Source organism: Somniosus microcephalus, chromosome 28 (genome assembly GCF_052327205.1).
Source record: "Somniosus microcephalus isolate GS21.2 chromosome 28, FLI_Smic_1.0, whole genome shotgun sequence".
Lineage (NCBI taxonomy): Eukaryota > Metazoa > Chordata > Chondrichthyes > Squaliformes > Somniosidae > Somniosus > Somniosus microcephalus.
The window spans coordinates 43,898,273-43,923,063 of NC_141014.1; the positions used below are offsets into that span (position 1 = coordinate 43,898,273).

The window sequence follows — 24,791 nt, forward strand, 5'->3', positions numbered from 1 at the left end:
CTACAAGAATGATTTAAAGAGAAATAACAATTAAAGAACTCTCACACTTACCCAAACTCACAGCATTCTCTGCTGACCTCGCACTCAGTGCTTGCTCGCACTAGCAATGGTCTTTTTATACTGTTTGTTTGTTTACAGCCAAATGAGTCACCCCTGCTGATTGGTTAGAAAACTGGTTTTCACTGCCTGCTGTGCCAATTTACTCCTACTGCAGTGTAACCTTGTTCTACTCTTCTTAAACCAACAGAATCCCAAATACTTAACTTTTCCCCTTTACTTAAACTGTAATCAAGAATGATTTAAAGAGAAATAACAATTAAAGAACTGTCACACTTACCCAAACTCACAGCACTCTCTGCTGACCTCGCACTCAGTGCTTGCTCGCACTAGCAATGGTCTTTTTATACTGTTTGTTTGTTTACAGCCAAATGAGTCACCCCTGCTGATTGGTTAGAAAACTGGTTTTCACTGCCTGCTGTGCCAATTTACTTCGACTGCAGTGTAACCTTGTTTTACTTTTCTTAAAGCAACAGAATCCCAAATACTTAACTTTTCCCCTTTACTTAAACTGCTCAAGTAATCTTATCAAGAATGATTTAAAGAGAAATAACAATTAAAGAACTCTCACACTTACCCAAACTCACAGCACTCTCTGCTGACCTCGCACTATTCATCTTGTACCATATTCTAGTGGGGAAAGGCGTAAATTCTCTGAGTATTTGCAGATAGATTTGATAATGTGAATGTGGATATTCCTCTGATTTTTTTTCCTTGTGTAATTGCTTTCTTTTGATGGGACAGTAGAGTTCAGGAGCTCTCTGTTGAATCCCAGATAAAAGCCTATGGGGGAAAAATTTGGTTGGCATGCGCCTCTCGCTAGTGCCTTAAGAGGGCGCTAATGGGGCGCAAAGCAACTAGCTCCCGGGTGCGGCGATGTTTGCGCCGCTCGCAAAATTGACTAGAGTTTTTGCAGTGGCACAAAAGTTTACCGCCCCGTGACGTCAGTCGAGCGTGCAACGCCCTGGTGGCGCCCCCAGACTGGATATTGAGTGGCGCCCCCCTCCTTTCCGCCCGGTGTAAGCAACGACAGGGAGACTGGAACGTTTCCCAGTCGGTGCCGGGCTGAGGGGGCGCTATTTAAAGGCGGCCTCTTCCTGGCTTTTTCTGTGTTAGACATTTCTGCACCACTCAGTCTGACTGGGAGAGAGATTCTGAGAGAGATAGAGAGACTTCTGCATAGAGTCAACGCCGTGTGAAGCAGTTTTGGCTACTGAGCATCACTTTGCAGGTACTTTTGGATTTGACCTTCATTACTTCGATTCGGGGCGTCGTCCTGCGCCTGCAGAATCAGAGGCAACAGAGACGCAGAGAGAGAATGGCAATCATGGCCAGACGGAGGAGGGCCAACAGGCCTCTGCACAGGAGACCTTACCCTCCACTGTCCCATCAAAAGAAAGCAATTACACAAGGAAAAAAAATCAGATGAATATCCACATTCACATTATCAAATCTATCTGCAAATGCTCAGAGAATTCACGCCTTTCCCCACTAGAATATGGTACAAGATGAATAGAATCTTAAATCTGTAAAATATAGCTTTTCCTACTAGCCCCAGGTTCAGGTGACATAATTAAGTCCTACAGATCAGAAGACTGGTGAGTTAGCTGATCTTAGCTAGGGTGGAACTAGAGGCATTACAACGGATTTCAGGACTATAGAGCTGGAAAAAAACTGGGTTGCTACATCCAGTGAGCCCTACTAGAAAGTATGCATGTGCGGGCATCGGCTGAGGACATGATTGTGTTCAGCTCTAATATTCTCTATGGAAGCTTGATTAAGAATGGTATAACTCTCGCTTGAATCAGAAAGTCATGAGTTCAAGCCCCACTCCACGACTTGAGCACAAAATCTAGGCTAACACTTCAGTGCAGTAACGAGGGAGGGCTGCATAGTCGGACATGCCAACATTTGGATGAGATATTAAACTCAGGCTCACTCTACCTATTCAGATGAATGTAAAAGATTCTGGTCGAGATTCTCCTAATTGGGGTGGAATAGTAGCAGAATTAGACCTCCACCCATCACTCCTACTTCACCCCAGCCCTGACCCACTTCCCTGGGTCCAGGGTCATTGGATATGTAGAGCGGGTTCCTGGCAAGCTTGTGACAAGAGGAAGCCAGCCACTGCCAGGTTGAAAAATCCTAATTCTTCTACATTAATTAGTCTGAGGAGCAGTGTTTGCACAGGCTGCGCTTCAGCAAGGAGGTGGTCACTGAGCTCTGCCACCTGCTGCAGCCAGATCTGCAGCCTCTACTGAGGACCAGGACGTCTCTGTCGGTGGCTGTGAAGGTCACAGTGGCTCTGAACTTTTATGCTACTGGCTCCTTTCAAGCAGCTACTGGGGATATCGCCAATATCTCCCAGTTCATGGTACATTGCTGTATCTGTCAGATCGCAAATGCCCTCTATAAAAGGAGACACCAGTACATCTCTTTCCCAATGACCCGGGCCAAACAGCATGAACGCGAATTGGGCTTTGCGAGGATAGCGGGCTTCCCCATGGTGCAGGGTGCCATTGACTGCATGCATGTGGCATTGCGGGTACCACATGAGAATGCAGAGGTTTTCCAAAACTGCAAGGGGTTCCACTCCTTAAACGTCCAGTTGGTCTGTGACCACAGACAGCTGATACTCGCTGTCAATACCCGCTATCCTGGCAGCAGCCACGATGCTTTCATCCTGCGCCAGACTGGTGTGCCAGAACTTTTCCAGGCACCGCATCAGCCAAGTGGTTGGCTCCTCAGGGACAAGGATTATCCACTGTGCACCTGGCTGATGACACCGCTCCGTAACCCCAACACCCCTGCTGAGCTGCGGTACAATGAGAGCCATCTCGCCACTAGGAACATCGTTGAGCAGACGATCGGCGTGCTCAAGCAACGGTTCCGCTGTCTGGACCACTCAGGAGGAGCCCTGCAGTACTCGCCTGAGCGAGTCTCCCTCTTCATAGTTGTGTGCTGCATGTTTCATAACCTGGCAATCCTCAGGACCCAGCCAATGCCACCAGGCCTTGGAGCACCACCGGAAGAGGAGGAGGATGATCAGCAGCAGCACCAAGGCAGGAGGGAAGTCCACAATGTTGAAACTGCAGGGCCGTCTGTCAACGGCTGATAAGCTGCTTCTAGGCCCCTACTGAGGAAATGGCTTCTGGCATGGAGAACAACATGAATGAAAGCAACCCGCAGCCCCAAAGCCGGCCAAGGCAGCAATGATTCCAAAGGCCAAACCTGTACATTTTGAATACAAAATTTTTTTAAATTTACAAACTCTGTGTGTGTCATTTCTTCATGACAAACTAATAGAAACAAACACAAAAAATCATTCATTAACATTACTGGTTCTCACAACCTGGAGATATGTTCAAAACACTAAGCAAAAGTTTGAACACGAACCTTGGCCTTCAATAAAAAATTTACCAACATTTCGTCACACTGCCTACTTTTTGCCCTTCGAGGGTGATCTTCCCTTGAGCCCTTCCCCCCCCCCCTTCCCATCTTACTGCTCCTCCGTAATGGGGCCCCAGTGGCTGCAGCAAGGCTGGTGGAAGGCTGCTGATTGTCAGAACCTGAGACTACAGATGCCCTTGAAGGACGGCCTCAACCAGCTCTGGGCCTGGAGGGTCCGGCTGCAGACTGCAACAACTCTGCATGGGCGGCAGCAGTCTGTGCTACAGGCAGTGGCAAATGCAATGGGGAAGTGACAATGGTGGCAGGAATGCTGTCATCTTGAGAGAGGACAGCAACTCCCTGCTCAATCGACACACTGGCACTCCCACGGGGCAGCACCTCAGTGATGCGCTATCAACAACACCAAAGACTACGAGATGGACTTATATGAAGTAGGCTTTTATTGACTAAGAACTATATAAGATATCGTAGTTGTAGGTGGATAACTCGATCCTCCACCGCAATATCTTATCATTTTTGATTTTCCCCCTTTGTCTGTTGTTAAACATAAATGCTACTGACCGTTGGTCAGTGAGCAGGGTGAAACGTTTACTGGCCAGGTAATGCCTCCAGTGCCGTACAGCCTCCACTATCGCCTGGGCCTCCTCCTCGACTGAGGAGTGTCGAATTTCGGGGCCTTGGAGGGTCCGTGAAAAGAAGGCCATGGGTCTCCCCGCCTGGTTAAGGGTTGCGGCTAGGGCGAAGTCGGATGCATCGCTCTCCACTTGGAAAGGGATGGACTCATCCACTGCATGCATTGTGGCCTTCGCAATGTCCTCTTTTATGAGGGTGAAGGCCGCACGGGCCTCTGCCGTCAGGGGGAAGGAGGTTGACTTGATGAGGGGCTGGGCTTTGTCCGCACAGTTGGGCACCCACTGGGCGTAGTAAGAGAAGAACCCTAGGCACCTCTTCAGGGCTTTTAGGCAGTGGGGGGGGGGGGGGGTAGTTCCAGGAGGGGGCGCATTCGGTCAGGGTCGGGGCCGATGACTCCGTTTTCCACCACGCAGCCAAGAATAACGAGGCGCAAGGTGCGGAACATATATTTTTCTCTGTTGTATGTCAGATTCAGCCGTTGGGCCGTACGGAGGAATTTTTCTAGGTTGGCGTCGTGGTCCTGCCGGTCATGGCCGCAGATGGTGACGTTGTCTAGATAGGGGAAGGTGGCCTGCAGCGCGTTCTGGTCAACCATCTGGTCCATCTCCCTTTGGAAGACCGAGACCCCGTTGGTGACGCCGAAGGGGACTCGGAGGAAGTGGTAGAGGCGACCGTCAGCCTCGAAGGCCGTGTACTGGCGGTCCTCAGGCCTGATGGGGAGCTGGTGGTATGCCGACTTCAGATCAATCGTCGAGAATACCCGGTATTGTGCTATCTGGTTGACCATGTCAGATATGCGGGGAAGTGGGTATGCGTCTAATTGCGTGTATCGATTGATCGTCTGGCTGTAATCAATAACCAGGCGCTGTTTTTCGCCGGTCTTTACTACCACCACTTGGGCTCGCCATGGGCTGGTGCTGCCCTCGATAATCCCTTCCCTCAGGAGTCTTTGTACTTCTGATTTAATAAAGCTCCTATCCCCGGCACTGTACCGCCTGCTTTTAGTAGCAATTGGCTTGCAGTCTTTGGCGAGGTTAGCGAACAACGGGGGGGGGTTTGACCTTCAGGGAGGACAGGCTGCATACTTTGCGCGGCGCCGTGTTTAAATTCTGCCGGCTGCAGACTGTAAGTGGGGGCAGGGGCCCGCCATATGCCATCGTGACGCTCTCCAGATGGCACTGGAAGTCTAATCCTAGCAGTACGGGAGCGCAGAGCTGTGGCAGGACGAGGAATTTAAAATCTCTGTACTCCACGCCGTTCACTGTCAGAGTCGCTACACAGTAGCCGCCGCCGTCCGCCGTATGGGACTTTGAGGCCATAAAGACCTGGTGGCGTGTGGGCATAACCGATAGGGAGTAGCGTCGCACTGTGTCGGGGTGGATGAAGCTCTCCGTGCTTCCGCAGTCGAAAAGGCAATTTGTGGCATGGCCATTTACCTTTACGTTCATCATGGACCTGGCTAGTTGATGGGGCCTAGATTGGTCCAGGGTGATGGAGGCCATCGTCGAGGTCGGTGGGTCGCTGTAGTATTCGCCCACGCCGGGGGCCTGGTCCCGGAATGGTGTCCAAGATGGCGGCTCCCCCTCAGCTGGTGGTGCCCAAAATGGCGGCCCGCATGGCTCACACGTGGTTGGTGGGGTCCAAAATGGCGGCCTGTACGGTTCACACGTGGCGCTGCTGGAATTGGTCGATTTCGCCCTGCACACTCGCGTAGTGGCCTTTCTTGCCGCATTTGGAGCAGGTCGCGTCCTTTGCTGGGCATTGCTGTCTGGGGTGCTTGGCCTGGCTGCAGAAGTAGCATTTCTGGCCTCTGGTCATTGCAGCTGTAGTTGGGCTGCTGGTGGCTTGTGGCCTTACCGGGTCCCAAGATGGCTGCTCCCGTGGCATCCACGTGGCCATCCGGTCAGGGGGGTAGGCGTCCATGTTCTGGAGGGCCACGTCTAACGAGTTAGCGAGGGCCACCGTCTTCTGCAGGTCGAGCCCCCTCTATTCCAGCAGCCTCTGCCGAGTATAGTTGGACCTAATGCCGGCTATGTAGGCGTCTCGGATCAGGTCTTCCGTGCATTCCTTGGCCGTCACCGCTTTGCAATTACAGTCCCGGCCGAGGACTCTCGGTGCCAGTAAATATTCGGCACCCGATTCCCCGGGGCGCTGTTTTCGGGTAGCCAGGAGGTGTCTGGCGTAGACCTCGTTAACAGGCCTCACGTATTGTTCCTTTAGCGTCGCGATGGCAGCCGCGTAAGTTGTGGCGTCTCGGATGATCGAGTAGACTCGGTGGCTCACCCGTGAGTTCAAGACAAGCCGTTTCGCGTCATCTGTAGTGACGGTAGTGCTGGAGGCCTCCAGGAAGGCTTCGAAACAGCTCAGCCAGTGTTCAAAGTTATTGGCTGCATCCGCTGCTTGAGGATCCAGGTCTAAACGTTCCGGCTTCAAGATTTGCTCCATGTTGAAAATTAGTCAATAAAATTGATGCGCTATCAACAACACCAAAGACTACGAGATGGACTTATATGAAGTAGGCTTTTAATGACTAAGAACTGGAGCATGCCTCTGCTAGTGAATCCATCCTAAGAGCTCCCGGGGGAAGGGTGGTGAGTCACCTTTATACCCGGGCTTAGGGGTGGAGCCAGGGGTGGAGACATGCCCGGACTTGTACAGAGTTAACAGTGGTTTACCACACAGACATGTACAGGGTTAATAGTGGTTTACCACACTCAGCATCCGGAGCAATCTGCTGGCCTGCTGCGGCGCGATGAGAGCCCCGGGGAAATGTGTCCGAACCAGCGACAATGGCAGCAGTCAGTGCTTGCGAGGCCTCAATCTGAGTCTGCACGAGACCAGTCTGAGATTGGATCATGGCAGCCAGTGACTGAATTGAAGCACTAAGCATTAGCGTGGCATCCGCCTGTGCTACAGTGTAGTGCTCCACACTCCTTGCCAGTGCATCAATGCAATTGGGCTCCCTTCCCACTGCACCCATGAGCTGAGTGTGCATGTCCACCGCCTGGGTGTTCATTTCAGCGATGAGCCGCTCCTCCTCTGCGCCCAGTGCAGCAGGACTTGCTGGCCTACTCTCCCTCTGGGGAGAAGGCCCCCGAGCTTCCCTAGCCACATCGCGTTGCTGCAGCCCGCTGGGTCCCGGAGCTTCACCCTCATCAGACCCTTCCATCCTGCTCCCCTCCAGGGAAGACGTGGTCCCAGTGTGGGCATGGACTTCCTCAGGAGAGGGTGGCGCTGATGCTCCGGCTTCCTCTTCCTCCTCACCTGTGGCTTCGCTCCCACTGGCAGCTTCAGGGCCCGTCTCCTCAGCTGGTGAATCAGCATCTGAAAGCAGGGAGGTACAAGCTTTAGCGTGAGGACAGGGGGGCAGTAAGGGAGGAAGGAGTGCAGCGATTTAGTAAGTTGGATTAAAAGTGTCAAAGGCTGGTGTTGTGAGGGACAAGTGGAATGAGAGAGGAGAGAAAGCTGATGACCTTACCATTGCTGTCCCGAACGGGGTCGGCCTCTCCGGGGCGATGGGACCGATCACCTGGCTTGCTACAATCCTGTGGACACGCTCCTCAAGATCACTGAGGGGTTGCAGCTGAGGTCGCCCTCCACCCATCCGTTGCTGCTGTCTCCTGTTATGAGATCACTTGGCCTGCAAGAAAAAGGACGGCGTCTGAGTAAATATACAGCCATGGTCTTGCCTGATGTGCCTCCCATAGTTGAATAGCCCTTACTGTATGCAAGGTGTGGAATGTGCGCGTATGTTTCATGAGAGGCCAAAGGTGTTGGATGAGTGTTGGGCATTGGGGTTTTAAGACGCGCTGGCCATAGAGTGAGGTTGAAATGGAGGGATGGCGAGGTATTGAAAAAAAGCCACTCACCCTGAGAACCCAAGTGAGGCCGTTGAACTTTTTGCGACATTGAGTATGGGTCCTGGGCACCATGCTCCCTGGAGGAGATGTGCTGAGCCACCTCCCTCCACACTCTTCTGTAGTTGCGCGGCAAAGGCCTCCTGCTACTCTCGGAAGAGTATAGATCTTCTGTGCTCCACCACGCCTACTAGAGCCTCCAAGGCCCGCTCACTGAAGCGCCGAGCTCGTTCTCTCACCTTCTCTAAGTCCTTGGCTGGAAAATGTAATCACAGGTCTCTCCAGGCTGAGATTCAAGGCTCCAATGAGCAGGGTGTGGCTGGAGAGCAAGATCGACCCCTTTAAGAACTGGCCGGCGCCAGTGTGCCATCGCTAACTGACATAACCTGCGCTGCGCCTGCGCTGTGAGTTAGCGCCTCGCTCCTTGGCCTTTGCGCCTTAAGACAGGTGTGCAGCGCCTGATTTAGCGCTCCAATCACCACCAGGGGTGATAGAAGCCAAGTTTGCAGTCGGAGGCGATAATTAGCGCCAGGCGCTAAACTTTGCGCCCAGCCAATAGTTGCGCCCCAAACAGGGCGATACCGAATTTCTCCCCCTATGAGCCTATTAGGATGTTGTCTTTGAATACCAATGTTCTACTCTGCCATGCTACCTTGCATTCATTTATTAAAGTAATATTAACTTATAAAAAATAACCACTTTCGTGAGGTACCAGAAGGCAGGTAGGTTGCATGGAAGCATATCCAATTAAGGAATCAAGGCCTAGAAATTGGGTTGGGGCGCCAAAGTGGTGCAAAAGTCGCCTGAGCGCAGGATTTAGCGCAGCGTTCGAGGCTTTAGCGATCGTCAGATATTCAGTTTCATTGCTCCTCGAGGGACACGGGGCGAGGCTCGAGGCGCTCCGCGTCCCTCTTAGGGCGCTGAAACTGAACATCGCAGTGCAAAGTGCCGCAGCGCCACACGCTGCGGCACGGCACGCTGCGGTACTGCAGGCCTTCCTCCCACTGTTAAGGCGGAGGTGCCTGCAACAGCGCGATCCCCGCTCGCGAGTGCCGGCAAATGAGCCCGGCACCAAGGAGAAGTGCCGGGCTCTCAGGAAACAGCCGGCAATGCCGTGGGGGGGTGGTCAGGAGGCCGGGGACGGAGGTGCTGGCAGGCGGCCGCCCCGCACCTCCACCTTAACTTGCGCCGCTGCCGGCACAGTAAGGCCCCGTGAACCGGGCACGGGTAGCGAACGGCGCAACTGCGGCGTTCGCTACCAAATATCGCGAACGGGGCGCTGCGCACACCGATGACATCATAGGAGGCGGCGCTGCGCAAATGCCTAACGCCACCATTAGCGCCCCTGCTGAATATCGCGGGAGACGCAGCCAGTGGCGCTACAGCCACTGACTGCCTCTTTAGGCGCTAACAGGTGGCGCTACTCACCCAATTTCTCCCCTCATGTGTTCAGACAGTGAGATGAGGGGAGAAAATTGGTTAAAAAATTCTAACAAATGTGGAATATTTGTATTCAATAACAACACATCCTGATATGGGAGTGAGGGTCTTCAAATATTGCCTTTGAAAATATCTTTTAAATTTAACTTTTTTTTCCCAAGAGAGACTACTGAGTTGATCAATGATATCGAGTGTCTGGAATACACGAACAGGAAATTGGTGGATCAAAATGCAAAACTACAGAGATCATTAGAGGGGTTTGAGGAAGCAAATGTACGTCTGACTGAGGAAATCTTTGAACTGAAAAGCAAACTCAAAAGGTAGCTTGAAGTAGAATGGTTGTAAAAAGCCTGAACTGTGGCAGGGTGAAAAAGTCCCCAGCCTAAGGTCAAGTATAAAGCATGAGTAAATATCAGTATTGCAAATGGTTGTGTTAGTTTAAAATACAGTCTAACTTCACTATATAGAACACTTGGTTTTAATGATCCCAATGGCAAGATCCGATTTTTTTTCAGTGGCTATCAGCCCTACTACAATGAACACTTAAGCAGGGTTGACTGCATAGATTCGGATCCAACAACGGAATTCAAGCTGAGGCTAGTTGAAAGATAACCAATTGTAGTGCGAATCCCGCATGACGTATGCATTCGCTGCCTGATAAGATGTCTTGCCATCTGCACACAAACTGCAATGAGGCAACAGGCATAAGGCAACTACAGCCAGGCAATGTGCGTGAAGATGGTGATCATCTTTGTCTCTGAAAGAAAACTTCAAATCATCTATGATTTGGATCATAACAGAAAATTGCAAGCCACAATCTGCAAAGAACTCAGCTTAGCAAAGAGCACTGTTGCAATCGTGTGGGCCAACAGAGGAAAAATCAAGTCTGCATTCATCCAATGAAATGCCAATCGAGAGAAAGCAAATCCGTACCAGGGCTCACCAGGATCTTGAAGGAGTCTATCACTGGTTTAAAACAGCCAGAGAGAGTAACATTCCATTGTCAGGCGATGCATTGCGCGCAAAGGATGAAAAATTTGTCTGTTCTTTAGGCATCGAAAACTTAAAACTTTAAGTAGCGGCATGATTTAAAATTTAAGACAGTTATTGATGGAAAAGGTGGGGTTAACGTGGAGGTGAGTAGCGCATGGCTGACGGTTGTTTTTTTCATTTCTTATACAGAATTACAGTCCCAAGAGACATGTTTAACATCACAAAACTGGACTTTTTTTAATCCGCTTTTTCCTCCAATAAAACTTTTACCAATGCTGGTGATACTTCTGCTGGCACTAAACAGCGAGCTACTTACTCTTCTACGAGGAGGCAACGTGGATGGAACTGGTCGTCTGCCTCCATTTTTAATTCATGCAGCAGTGAATCCCATGTGTTTTAAAAATGTAAAGACGCAGCCGCTAATGTACAAGAACAACAGAAAAGCCAGGATGCCTAGCTGGATTGAATGGATCTGACCGCTGCTTCCTGACTCACTGCTGCACTGTTCTGCAAAAATGTGTCCCTTTCATTAGCTGCAGCATTTTAAATTTCACTCTCTCCCTTCCTCTCTTCCAGCAGCAGTAAATCAATAGGCAGTAGTATTCCTGCTATAAATCTGCCTCAGATACAAAATTAGATCCTTTTTTTTGAATCTTGAACAGGTTGCCGGTGGTGTCAGGTGGGTGGAAATCTCACTCCACTGCTAACCTGCCAATGAAGTAAGATCCAGCCCCATATTAACAATGGGCCGTATATTCTGACCCCCACAGGTGTGTACGCACCCATAGGGGCCTCACAAGTGCCAGTTTCAGGCGTGCGAAGCGCATGTGCTGAAAACCGGCACTTTCTATCTGTCAAAAGGGCCTCCGCGGGCAGAGAGTTCCGTTTTCTGCACAACTTCCGCCCGCTAAAAACCTTTAAAAATCTTACGCCTGTTAAAAGCAGGCATAAGGCCTGCTTTTACCAGCATAAGAGTTTAAAAAAAATTTTAAATAAATTTTTTTCCGCTCATTTATAATTTCAAAATACTTTTTAAAAAGGTACGTTTATTTTTAGCCCCGTAAATAAACTTCAATTTTTTTTTCAAAAAATAACATTTTTGTTTAAAATATTTAATTTAATGTAATTTTAACTCATTTTAAATGCGTGATTTAAAAAAAATTTATTTAATGTTTTAACTTTTTAAATGTGATCCCCATTCATACTTTTGACAGATCTATGCGGAGAGACCTGTCAAAAGTATGAAGGGGATTCCCTTCTTTGATTGGTTCCCCATGGCCCACATGATCCCAGGGACGCTTGCGAACCACATGCGCCTGTAGGATACCTGGGTCTCTGCGTGCGTGGACCAGAAGAGGCCCAGGATCGGTGTCTCGGGACCTACGGAGCCAGCAGGTAAGTGCGTAGATTTTTCCCGATCGGAGGCATCCGCACGGAGGAAACCTCCGATTGGAAAATCTGGCCCAATGTTTTCTAGCCTTGGTGGGAGGGACTGTGAAAACTTAGGCCTAGAAATTGGACATGGCCTGAAAACGGGCATAGGTGTCGCGATGTGCAATTAGCTCACGCCTGATGAGTCCGTTGCAGATGGCATGTCATGCTACCTGCTAATTCACATGATAGTAGCGTGCAGCCCAACACTGAAGGTGCTGTTGAATGGCTGCATGCCTCAGCAGGGGGCCCAAGTTCATGCAAGGCTAGCACCACTTAAACATAGCCTGCACTACTTAAAGCCAGCCTCTTAAAAGGAGGTGCATTCTGGCTGGAGCAGGTGCTGTAAGTGGCTGGGGCAGACATTCTGAGCAGGAAGAAGGCATACTAATGGCACAACAGAGGAGAGAGTGGACTCCAAAGATTTTCTGACGCAGCACTTGGAGGTGTTAGTGCTGGAGGTGGACAGGAGGCTCTATCTACAGGGGCCCAGGACGCCCTCCAGACAAACTGAGATGGCAATGCCAGCAGTGTGGCCCCGAGGATGTGAATGCAGTGCTGCAAGAAGTTTAATGACCTTACACAAGGTCAGTGAATTCATCTTCAAATGCCATATCCTTACAACTGAACCACGAGGCCCAGACACTGCTCAATTCAGCACCCCGCTTCACTCATCTACCAACAATCTCTATCAATCATGACTCATACCTCACATTCATAGTTGCACCTCACCCTCACACACTTAGCACTGCTGCAAGCCTCACACCCACATCTCACAGCTTTCACACACTGCTGGCTATTCAACCATGACAGCCACATCACGTTGCGCCATACTCACTGACATACTTCTCTCTTTCTTGTAGGACAAGGTGGCTCATAACCGGAGGCAGCAGGGGCTACCCGCACGAAGACTGGTGCGCCTGCATGACCTAACCCCCATGGAGGAGACGGTGCTGAAGGTTGGAGCGGCCATCACTACGCCCATATCCAGCAGTGGGGCTGAATCAGTCAAAGATAATGGTATCCTCATACCTAATCCTCCTCCTCACATCCCACTTACCCCTCATCCCATAATCTCTTATGATTTACAAGCTGCAGATGGTGCAAGCATGCACTCTTGCTTTCCCTCCTCCCCTCGCCACAACCCTACCCTTGTGCCTTTCTCCTTTCAGATAGCCGAGAACTGCAACTTGTCCAGGCAGTGGTGGAGGAACAAGAACTGGAAGAGGAAGAAGGCAGTGATGTTGAAGACACAGCCCGGTCACTCAACTTCACACTCGCAGCCACAAGCTCAGATACTGACACTCCGCATACTTTAGAGGATAGGTTAGACGTGGGATCTGCACGTGGCGAGATAAGAGTTGTCTGCAGCCAGGGCAGCGGACAAGAATGGCGCACGTGCCAGCTTCCCTGGAGGGCGAGGTTGCACATGAGTTCTGCTGTAGAGGACTCTGATAAGAACTTCGTTGGGCGGCCTACAGAAGAAGGCTGATGGATATGCACAATGAAATGCTTGGTGCATTGGCAGGCCTGCCAGAAAGCCTGAATGCAATGTCAAGGAGCATAGAACAGTCCAGCTCCAACCTTGCACAGAGCTTGGAGCCCATCCTTTCCAGCATGGAAGTGATGGCCAACTCCATTAGTGCACTTGTGGACCCAACCTTGATGCAGCATCTGATGGCCAATGTCTCAGCTTCCATTGCAGCACAAGCAGAAACCACCCAAAGTCTGAGTGCTACAGTGGAAGCTCAGACTTCTGTCATGCAAGCTCAGCTTGCTGCAGTTACCAGTGTTGAAAGGGGCTTGCAGGGTGTCATAGCAGTCCAACAATCTGTCCTTCAACAGATTACTAGGTTTGCTGAAGTGCCACCCAGGGGGTGGCATTGGCTTCATGGAGCACGAACCTGCTGTCCTCTCGGTGATAGCATTTGTCAACCCACCACTGCCACTCCGCCAGTGCCCTTGCTTTTGCCTGTCAGCCAGCCTGCACTGCTGCCATCCATGGCAAGATGGTGCAGTCCGAAGCCGGGCCTTTTAGGCCCAGAGCTGCTCAAGGTCGTTCTGCAAGGCCATCTGCAGTTTCCCCCACTGAAAGTCAGCAGCCTTCCACCAGCCATGCTGCAGTCACTGGGGTAGCACTGCGTAGGAGCACTAGGACAGGCAAAGGCACAAGGAAGATGGGCACTAAGGGAATGCACAAGGATGATTAGTTGACTTTGTTATGTAATATTGGATGGTTTGATTTATAAATTTGGTTTGGAATGTTTGCTGTGTGGTGGCTTTTATTGTAGAATTGTGGCCAAGAGGATGCTGTGATGGTCAGTAACAGAGGGAAGGTAAGGTGTGGGACTGTTGGCGAATGGGGAATTAGGTTTGTGTTCACTGATACCACAGTCGGATGTGTTGATCACGGACAGCCTGGCCAGAAAAGGGCTGTGTTGGTTGCTTTTATTTGACCATACATCGTCAGGAATTGGGGACGTCAGTTACCCATGGATGCTAGCAGCAAGGCTATGGTGAGTGACTCAGTATATTTCAAGTGCTTAATATAAAAGGGGAGATTTTCTTCTTTGGGATATTGTGTACCGCCCAACCTGTGATTTTCTGTCCCTTGTGGACAGTAAGGTCTGCAATTTCCTGATATGTGCGCCTGGCCTGCACCAAAATAAGGTTGTGTGTACTGCTGATTATTAAATATGATGCTTGTTACTCCCTGCAGCTCTCAGCAAGTGTTGCTGCATGTAAAATTACTAGAGAATGAACTGGAGGATTTAAAATCCATCGTGAAGAACCTGGAGGATAGAAATTATAACCTGCAGGTTCAAAACAGACAACTGGTATGTATCTATAAACACAAAATGGGTTTAAGATTGAATTTCTTTCCTTTTAACATTAAGGCTAGGTGAACTTCAAAGTTCTTGCCTGGATTGAATTTATTTGTGGCTAATTAAAAACAGATTCCTCCCTCCCAATTCTTTCCTCCCCCCGCTTCACCCCCCACTGATTCATGCAGAGGTATTGTACCACAGATAACTCACAAATGAAAAATAGCTGTTTTGATAGTGATTGTCAGCAGGTTATTCAACAATGAGGAGCATCACAGCTGAACATGATTCTGTCCTCACCTGGCATCCACAGGCATACTTTCCAACAGCAGTCATTAGATAGTGATTGGGTGACTGAACCCTGAATGATATTTTTCTCTTAGCTAGACCAGGTGTTCTGAAGCCAGTTGTGGACAAAGACCAAAGCTTCAACTGAGATAAGGAACAGACTCCCCAAACAATACACAGGAGGGAGATAGTGTTGGGGAAATGTAAGAGGATACTGGATAGATCTTTGGCAGAGAAAGTGATTAAGACTATGAGAGAGAGAATAGCATATTGTATTTCTCAAATTGTAACCAGGTGGACTGCAATAGTTTCTTCTGGACCTATACATTCCTGTGTTCCTTTGAATTCAGCACAGATCGGGGATCAAACCAAGTTTCAGATCAGCACTGCACAGGTTGAATTTAAACCCCAGTCCTTAACAAAAAGAAGACAGAATCCTTTCTCGTCCTTGGAGAATATAGACCATTGATTTGCTGCATCTGGAGTGAATTCATACACAAGTCCAATGTGGAAAAGAGTGTCCCAACTTCCATTACAGACTGCGGACACCTTCATTACTTTAGTCTTAGTTGGACTTGAACTCGGGTCTCAGTCTGAAGGACAGTGTTCCAACGAACAGCACAACAACAATAACAACAACTTGCACCCTTAATGTAGAAGAATGTCCCAAAGTGCTTCACAGCGTGTATTCAAAAATACTGGATGCCAAGCTGAAGAGGAAATATTAGGAAAACCAAAACGTTGGTCAAAGAGATGGGTTTTAAGGAGGATTTTAAAGCAGGCGAGGGAGGTTGAAAGCTGCATGGGTTTCAGGAGTGGATTTCAGAATACCCCTGTATGAGGCTTAGGTGGCTGAAGGCAATGCTGGGGCAAAGGGAGAGGGGGATGCACGAGAAGCCAGGGTCAGGAATGAGTGTTCGGGGGTGGGGGGCAGTGTTTGTAGGGCTGGGGAAGATTATAGGAATAAGGAGGGGTTAGGTCATGAAGGGATTTAAACTAAAGGATGAGATTTTTAAATTTACGGTAATGTTAGACTAGGAGCCAATGTAAGTCAGCAAGAATTGGGTCAATGGGCGAGTGGGACTTGGTGCAGGAAAGGATGTGTGCAGCAGAGTTTAGCATGAGCTGAAGTTTACGAAGGGTGATGGGTGAGATGCCGACCAGAAGAGCATTAGAATAGTTAAATCTGGAGGTGGCAATGGCGTTTATTTTATTGAAAAACCAAAGGTGAAGGACTGATGCCTATCAACAATATTACTATGGTCAGTGCTCCTTTGAACTTCCCTCTTGTTCCCCCTAAAGTGAAAATATGCAGTCTTACATGCTTTTCCTCACTGTGTGGAGTTCAAAACTCAGCAGCCACCTACTCATTCCTTCCCAGGACCTCTAAACTGTGGAAATCCTGACTCCTATCAGTTAGGCCTTCTTCTTTCAAACTACAGACTTTTTAAAGCTTGGCATCATCTGACCACTGCTTTTTGATTTACTTTATCCTCTAGCATAGTGTTTACAACCTTGGCGTGTCCTGCATCATAGGCTTTGTCTTTACCTAGATTTATCAATTCGAAGTTAATTTAAGCATTCAGAATTGAAGTAGATAGACTAAGGCAGCATCTGTGGAGAGAGAAACCGAGTTAACGTTTCAGGTCGATCGAAGGGTCATCGACCTGAAACATTCACCCTTTCTCTCTCGACAGATGCTGCCTGAGCTGCTGAGTATTTCCAGCATTTTCTGTTTTTATTTCAGATTTCCAGCATCTGCAGTATTTTGCTTTTGTAGATGGACTAAGTTCTAGCTTGAAAATTACAGCTATGATTGGAATTATTTTACAGTATTTCAATAAAATATAATGGAAAAACATGGTTTTCCCTTGACCGGAATCTAATGTAATCTTTTTTCAATAGGAAAAGGAGCATCAGAATCTGAGCACAGGGATTTGTCAGCTTCAGGAAGAGGTGAGCTGGAATGGGGAGATGCAGTTGTAGGATAGATCTAGTTGTCTGTATACTAGTGCATCTCCTCTGGTCAGGATGAGTCGGAGGATGTGCTGTTTTATAACAAGAATGGTAGGCCACAAAGCACAATGTATTAATAGGGATGCATCTTTTTATAGTGACTGAATAAATGAAATTGGGGTTAATTTTGATTTTGTGCAAAGTACTGACCCTAATTCCACCATTTCAACGCATTATGTACTGAAATCAGTGGAGGCCAGTTATTCCCTCCCCCCCCCCAACAGTGAGTCACCCCTCACTACTTCTGTGCCTCTATTAAGTAGCCAATTATCAAAATTACTTGAATACTGGGAGCATTTCACCTACCTGTCATTTTGTGTATAGGAATGATGTAAATAACAGAAGGAACTTAACAGCTAATTAAATTAAGAGGGGCCAACGTAAATAAAACAAAATGAGAATTAAAAAAAAATTGAGATCTGTTGTATCTGAGGTTGAAATCTGGTACAATATTAATATATTAAAAAGTAAGATGACGCTTTTCTTGCATCGAATGCAGAATGGGAAAGTAAGAGCTGAGAAAGACTATGCACACTGGAGAAATGAGGAGCTGGTATCAGAGAAGGTGGAGCTGAAGGTATGTCACTACAATGCTGGAAAAAGTGCAAAAAATACTTTTTGCCAGTTTCTTAGATTAACTTTGATCATGTTTTGTTTTGTTGCCAGTAAGTCATTGCAATGTAGTGCCATTTCACTTCAAGATTCTGCTGCTCCGCCAGTGATCCTTGCTAGAAAGCATGAATGTCAGGTGAAGACAGGATTGTGCTTGGCTGTGATGCCCTGCATGGTCTAATTGGGAAGATGTCAGAGCAAAGCCCGATCCTGTTACGACCTGATGGCCACATGTGTGCACTTCCAACAATGGTTGCTGAGTAGCAATCAGGAGTGGGAACCCTCTTCAACTTGTTTTTTCCATCCTCCCTAGACAGGATGCTGAGGCTGCTCTGGCTGAGGCCAGCTAACTCAGGAGGCTGAGGATAGAAACTAGGACCTTATTGTCTGTGTGGAGTGGTTATAATTAATCACAGACTGTCCCTTTCATTAAGACTACTGTTTTAGGATCTCACAATATCAAATGCTTTATTTTCTGACTCCCAAAGCTAAAAATATACTATTGTTCTTTATTCTTTACAGGTATGCGAGTTGAATTTCTCTGAGGGTTCTCCCGATTATCCACCATAGCTTCGGCAGAAGAACCGTGGAAACCCTGGAGAAATGGTACCAGCACCGTTTCTCAGAGTTTTGCTGGATCACCCGCTGAATTCGTGGTAGATGATCAGGAAAACGCCCGTGTAAACTCAACCCCCCATAGTATTCAATTCCTTGCCACAAGATGCTGCTAGACAGTCTAGTACAAGTATCTAAAATGTTACTATCTTGCTTTTTAGAACCAGATATACGAAGCCAAAAGACTCATTTCTGTTAAGGATATCTTACTAACAGAGGTGGGTATAACAATGACATGGGTTTGTTTCACACTAATGTACATTCTCATGGGCTGCTAATTATATCAGGTTTCCTAAAGTAGATATTGACTAAGCTTCTTAATAATGGAAAATAGATTACAAAAAAATCAATTTGTGCCCACCTGTTTTGCACCCGTAAGATGGACGATGGACATGGAATTTCGTGTTGTGATCTGCTGTGCCTGCTCTGGAATTCCACCAGATGCTATACTGGATTTTTTTTATTCGTTTCTGGATGTGGGCATCGCTGGCAAGGCCAGCATTTATTGCTCATTCCTAATTGCCCTTGAGAAGGTGGTGGTGAGCCGCCTTCTTGGACCGCTACAGTCTGTGTGGTGAAGGTACTCCCAGTGCTGTTAGGGAGGGAGTTCCAGGATTTTGACCCAGTGACGAAGGAACGGTGATATATTTCCAAGTCAGGATGGTGTGTGACTTGGAGGGGAACTTGGAGGTGGTGGTGTTCTCAAGCGCCTGCTGCCCTTGTCCTTCTAGGTGGTAGAGGTCACGGGTTTGGGAGGTGCTGTCAAAAAGCCTTGGCGAGTTGCTGCAGTGCATCTTGTAGATGGTACACACTGCAGCCATGGTGCGCCGATGGTGGAGGGAGTGAATGTTTAAGGTGGTGGATGAGGTGCCAATCAAGCGGGCTGCTTTGTCCTGGATGGTGTTGATTGGGTGCCTTTCAGTTGTCCAGGGCACCCGCCTGCATGAGACGTTAGTTTCCTTAGATATGTAAATTGGCATCCTACGCTAAATGTAGGACCTTGAATGAGAAATCCAGGTATAAATGGGTAGAGCTTGTGTCGCACATGCTCCACCTAGTTATACTAGGTCTTAAGCGGCCTAACCATTGGTCTTTAAGGGAACTGCTGGAGGCCACTCAAAAAAAAAAAAAAAGACCCTGGAAATGTTCAGTTTTTATTTTTATGGGCCCAGCAAGCGTGCAAAAAACTCCATCGCGGACCTGATTGGAGTGAGGCACCGGAGGTAAAGTAAATAAAAGCAGCAGCGAGGCTCGAGAGGCCCCATCGTGGACCTGATTGGAGCGAGGCACCGGAGGTAAAGTAAATAAAAGCGGCAGTGAGGCTCGAGAGGCCCCATCGCGGACCTGATTGGAGCGAGGCACCGGAGGTAAAGTAAATAAAAGCGGCAGCGAGGCTCGAGAGGCACCGGAGGTAAAGTAAATAAAAGCAGCAGCGAGGCTCGAGAGGCCCCATCGCGGACCTGATTGGAGCGAGGCACCGGAGGTAAAGTAAATAAAAGCGGCAGCGAGGCTCGAGAGGCCCCATCGCGGACCTGATTGGAGCGAGCCACCGGAGGTAAAGTAAATAAAAGCGGCAGTGAGGCTCGAGAGGCCCCATCGCGGACCTGATTGGAGCGAGCCACCGGAGGTAAAGTAAATAAAAGCGGCAGCGAGGCTCAAGAGGCGTACCAGTCTCCGAGCTCAGAGGGAGAGAAGTAAAAAGTAATCAAGGTGTGACGTCACCAGGAAGCAGGTAAGTGATTGGTTGGTGAGTATTTCTCTCTTTTTAAACTTTAACTCTGTGGTTTATAGTTTTTAAGGTCTCTGTGGTGTAGTGGGGACTGTTGGTAAACCAGGCCCCTTAAGTATATAATTTAACTGTAGTGTAATTGGTGTGATTGATTTGATTTAATTTAATTTCAATTAATTAAAGGGTAAGTCATGGCAGGAGAGCTCGGCCTCGTGGCATGCTCCTCCTGCGCTATGTGGGAACTCAGGGACACTTCCTGTGTCCCTGACAACCATGTGTGCAGGAAGTGTGTCCAGCTGCAGCTACTGGCAGACTGCATTGCAGCGCTGGAGCTGCGATTGGATTCATACTGGACCATTCGCGATGCTGGGGAATTCGTGGATAACACGTTTGAGCAGTTGGTCACACCGCAGGCAAAGGTTGGACAGGCAGAAAGGGAAGGGGGTGACCAACAGACAGAGTAGTAGGCACAGGCAGGTAGTGCAGGGGTCCCCTGTGGACATCCCCCTCTCAAACAGATAAACCGCTTTGGATACTGATGGGGGGGGGATGGCTTATCAGAGGAAGGCAGCAGCAGCCAACTTCCTGGCACCAGGGGTGGCTCTGCTGCACAGGACGGGAGAACTATAGTAATAGGGGATTCTATTGTAAGGGGAATAGATAGGCGTTTCTGCGGCCGCAAACGAGACTCCAGGATGGTGTGTTGCCTCCTTGGTGCAAGGGTCAAGGATGTCTCAGAGCGGCTGCAGAACATTTTGGAAGGGGAGGGTGAACAGCCAGTTGTCGTGGTGCATATAGGCACCAAAGATATAGGTAAAAAACGGGATGAGGTCCTAACAGCGGAATATAGGGAGTTAGGAGGTAAATTAAAAAATAGGACCTCAAAGGTAGTAATCTCAGGATTGCGACCAGTGCCACATGCTAGTCAGAGTAGAAATAGAAGGATATTTCAGATGAATACGTGGCTAGAGGAATGGTGCAGGGGGGAGGGATTCAAGTTCCTGGGACATTGGAACTGGTTACATAGATACATAGATACATAGAAGATAGGAGCAGGAGTAGGCCATTCGGCCCTTCGTGCCTGCTCCGCCATTTAATGAGATCATGGCTGATCCTTTAATTCAGTATCCCGTCCCCGCCTTCTCTCCGTAACCCTTAACCCCTTTTGCCCGTAGAAATATATCTAATTCCCTCTTAAATATATTTAATGAGCTGGCATACACTGCCCTCTGTGGCAATGAGTTCCACAGGTTCACCACTCTCTGAGTGAAGAAATTCCCCCTCATCTCTGTCCTAAATGGTTTAGCCCTTATCCTTAAATTATGTCCTCTAGTTCTGTTCTCACCCGCCAAGGGAAACATTCCTTCTGCATCCAGTCTGTCTAGACCTGTCAGAATTTTATACACTTCTATGAGGTCCCCTCTCAATCTTCTAAACTCCAGTGTGTACATCCCTAAACTACATAGTCTCTCCTCATAGGTCATTCCCGCCATTCCTGGTATCAGCCTGGTGAATCGCCGCTGCACCCCCTCCATGGCAAGAACATCCTTCCTCAGATGAGGCGACCAAAACTGTACACAGTACTCGAGGTGTGGTCTCACCAGTGCCCTGTACAGCTGCAGCAAGGTATCCCTGTTCCTGTATTCTAACCCTTTTGCTATGAAGGCCAGCATACCGTTTGCCTTCTTGACCGCCTGTTGCACCTGCATGCTCGCCTTCAGTGACTGGTGTACAAGAACACCCAGGTCTCTCTGTACTTCCCCCTCTCCCAATCTATTGCCATTTAAATAATAATTTGCCCTCCCGTTCCTGCACCCAAGGTGGATAACTTCGCACTTGTCCACATTATAGTGCATCTGCCATTTATCCGCCCAATCGCCCAGTCTGTCCAAATCGCTCTGGAGCTTCCTGGTCTCTTCCTCTGAGCCCACCCCCCCTCCTAGTTTAGTGTCGTCTGCAAATTTGGAAATGCTGCATCCGACTCCCTGATCCAGGTCATTAATGTAAATTGTGAACAGCTGGGGGCCCAGGACAGATCCCTGTGGTACCCCACTTGTTACTGCCTGCCATTCAGAAAATGAGCCGTTTATTCCAACTCTCTGTTTTCTATCTGACAGCCAGTTCCCTATCCACGCCAAAACTTTCCCCTTTATCCCATGAGCCTCAATTTTCCATGCTAATCTTTTATGTGGGACCTTATCGAAGGCCTTTTGGAAGTCCAGGTACACCACATCTACTGGCTCTCCCCCATCTATTCTACCAGTTACTCCCTCAAAAAATTCCAATAGATTAGTCAAGCACGATTTACCCTTTGTAAATCCATGTTGACTCTGTCCTATCCTGTCCCCATTTGCTAAGTGCTCCGCTATTTCATCCTTAATGATGGACTCCAGCATTTTGCCCACAACTGATGTAAGGCTTACAGGTCTGTAATTACCTGCTTTTTCCCTACCCCCCTTTTTGAATAGTTCTGGGGGAGGTGGGACCAGTTCAAACTGGATGGTTTGCACCTGGGCTGGGCTGGAACCGATGTCCTAGGGGGAGTGTTTGCTAGTGCTCTGGGGGAGGGTTTAAACTAAAATGGCAGGGGGTTGGGAACCTGAGCAGGGAGACAGAGGAAAGGGAAACAAGGATAAAAGCAAAAGATAGGAAGGAGAAAAACAAAAGTGGAAGTCAGAGAAATCAATAAAAAGACCAGTCCTAGTGCGAGCAAGCACTGAGTGCGAGTCAGCAGAGAGTGCTGTGAGTTTGGGTAAGTGTGAGAGTTCTTTAATTGTTATTTCTCTTTAAATCATTCTTGATAAGATTACTTAAGCAGTTTAAGTAAAGGGGAAAAGTTAAATATTTGGGATTCTGTTGGTTTAAGAAGAGTAAAACAAGGTTACACTGCAGTAGGAGTAAATTGGCACAGCAGGCAGTGGAAACCAGTTTTCTAACCAATCAGCAGGGGTGACTCATTTGGCTGTAAACAAACAAACAGTATAAAAAGACCAGTCCTAGTGCGAGTCAGCAGAAAGTGCTGTGAGTCTGGGTAAGTGTGAGTTAGGGTAAGTGGGGTGTTAGGTGCTCTTTTCAAACTTTAACTCTGTGGGTTGTAGTTAATAAGGCCTTTCTGGTGCAGAGTGACTGTTGGTAAACCATTTAACTGGTGTAATTAGAGGGATTGATTTAATTTAAATCCAATTAATTAAAGGGGATACTAGCATCTAAAATCGGGCAGAGGGTGTCCATAACTAACAATAAAAAATTTAATTAATTACATAGAATGGAGCAGGTGATGTGTTACTGTTGCGAGATGTGGGAGCCGGTGGACCCCATTGAGGCTCACGGTGATTACGTCTGTGACAAGTGTCTGCTGCTACAGGAACTCCAGCTCCGTGTTGATGAGCTGGAGTCTGAGCTTCAGACACTGCGACACATCAGGGAGGGGGAGAAGTACCTGGACTCTGTGTATCAGGAGGTGGTCACACCTATGAAGTTAATTAATTCAGATGTAGCCCATGGTCAGGGACAGGACGGTGTGACTACGAGTGAGGCAGGTACGGGGATCCAGGAGGTAGAGCTGGAGGAGCCGCAGCCCTTGCTCTTGTCCAACAGGTTTGAGGTTCTTATTCCCTGTGGGGACAGGAGCAGGGACTGCAGGGAGGATAAGCAACCTGGCCACAGCACCGTGGAACGGGGGGTCATTCAAGAGGGGGGAGTAAATAGAAATGTTGTAGTGGTAGAGGATAGTATTATTAGGGGGATAGATAGAGTTCTCTGCAGCCGAGAGTGAGAGTCCCGAAGGCTGTGTTGCCTACCCGGTGCCAGGGCTAAGGACATCTCTGGGATGGAAAGAAACTTGCAGTGGGAGGGGGTGGATCCAGTTGTCGTGGTCCATGTTGGTACAAACGACGTAGATAGGACTAGGAAGCCGGTTCTGTTAAAGGAGTATGAGCAGCTAGGGGTCAAATTAAAAAACAGAACCTCAAGGGTAATAATCTCTGGATTATTACCTGAGCCACGAGCGAATTTGGCTAGGACAAATAAAATTAGAGAGTTAAATGCGTGGCTCAAAGACTGGTGTGGGAGAAATGGGTTTTGCTTCCTGGGACACTGGCACCAGTACTGGGGCAGGAGGGAGCTGTTCCGTTGGGACGGGCTTCACTTGGCCAGTGCTGGGACTAGAGTCCTGGCGGATCATATAACTAGGGCTGTAGAGAGGGCTTTAAACTAACTAGTCGGGGGGAGGTTCCTAGAGAGCAAATAATAAAAATGACAACAGAGAAGGTCATAGACTTAGGTAGCAGAGGGGAAATTAAAAACCAGAGCGTGTCAGGAAGGGGCAGAAGGTATGGAGTAAAAGGTAAAGTAATAAAAAGGGCAAAAGCAGGAACTAAGTGTCACAAAACATATTTGAAAGTTCTCTATCTGAATGCACGTAGCATTCGTAACAAAATAGACGAGTTAATGGCACAAATAACTACATATGGGTATGATCTTGTGGCCATTACAGAAACATGGCTGCAGGGTGACAATGCCTGGGAATTAAACATACCAGGTTATTTAACGATCAGGAAGGAAGGGGAGGTGGGGTGGCTATGTTAATAAAGGAAGGAATCACTAATACAGAGAAATGATATTGGGTCAAAAGATCAGGATAATGAAACAGTTTGGGTGGAGATAAGGAATAATAAGGGGAAAAAAACACTCGTGGGCGTAGTCTATAGGCCTCCGAACAGTTGCAACTCTGTTGGACGGAGTATCAATCAGGAAATAGTTGAGGCTTGTAATAAGGGAGCATCTATAATTATGGGGGATTTTAACTATCATATTAATTGGACAAATCAAATTGGGCAGGGCTGCCTTGAGGATGAGTTCATTGAGTGTATTAGGGATGGGTTT

General features: G+C 48.3%; 1 protein-coding gene across 6 annotated transcripts in view; it reads left to right on the forward strand.

Moving 5' to 3' along the window:
- Nucleotides 1-24,791, forward strand: part of LOC147099704 (uncharacterized) — a 171,841-nt gene that overhangs the window by 22,461 nt on the left and 124,589 nt on the right. For 4 of the 6 annotated variants that reach the window (XM_085969099.1, XM_085969095.1, XM_085969097.1 and 1 more), the window contains exons 5-9: nucleotides 9,560-9,718; nucleotides 14,542-14,659; nucleotides 16,841-16,891; nucleotides 17,451-17,528; nucleotides 18,340-18,396. In XM_085969099.1, the coding sequence (XP_085825225.1) occupies nucleotides 9,560-9,718; nucleotides 14,542-14,659; nucleotides 16,841-16,891; nucleotides 17,451-17,528; nucleotides 18,340-18,396 (463 nt within the window). The remainder of the gene's footprint in view (nucleotides 1-9,559; nucleotides 9,719-14,541; nucleotides 14,660-16,840; nucleotides 16,892-17,450; nucleotides 17,529-18,339; nucleotides 18,397-24,791) is intronic. The other 2 variants (XM_085969096.1, XM_085969098.1) reach the window with 2 other exon arrangements.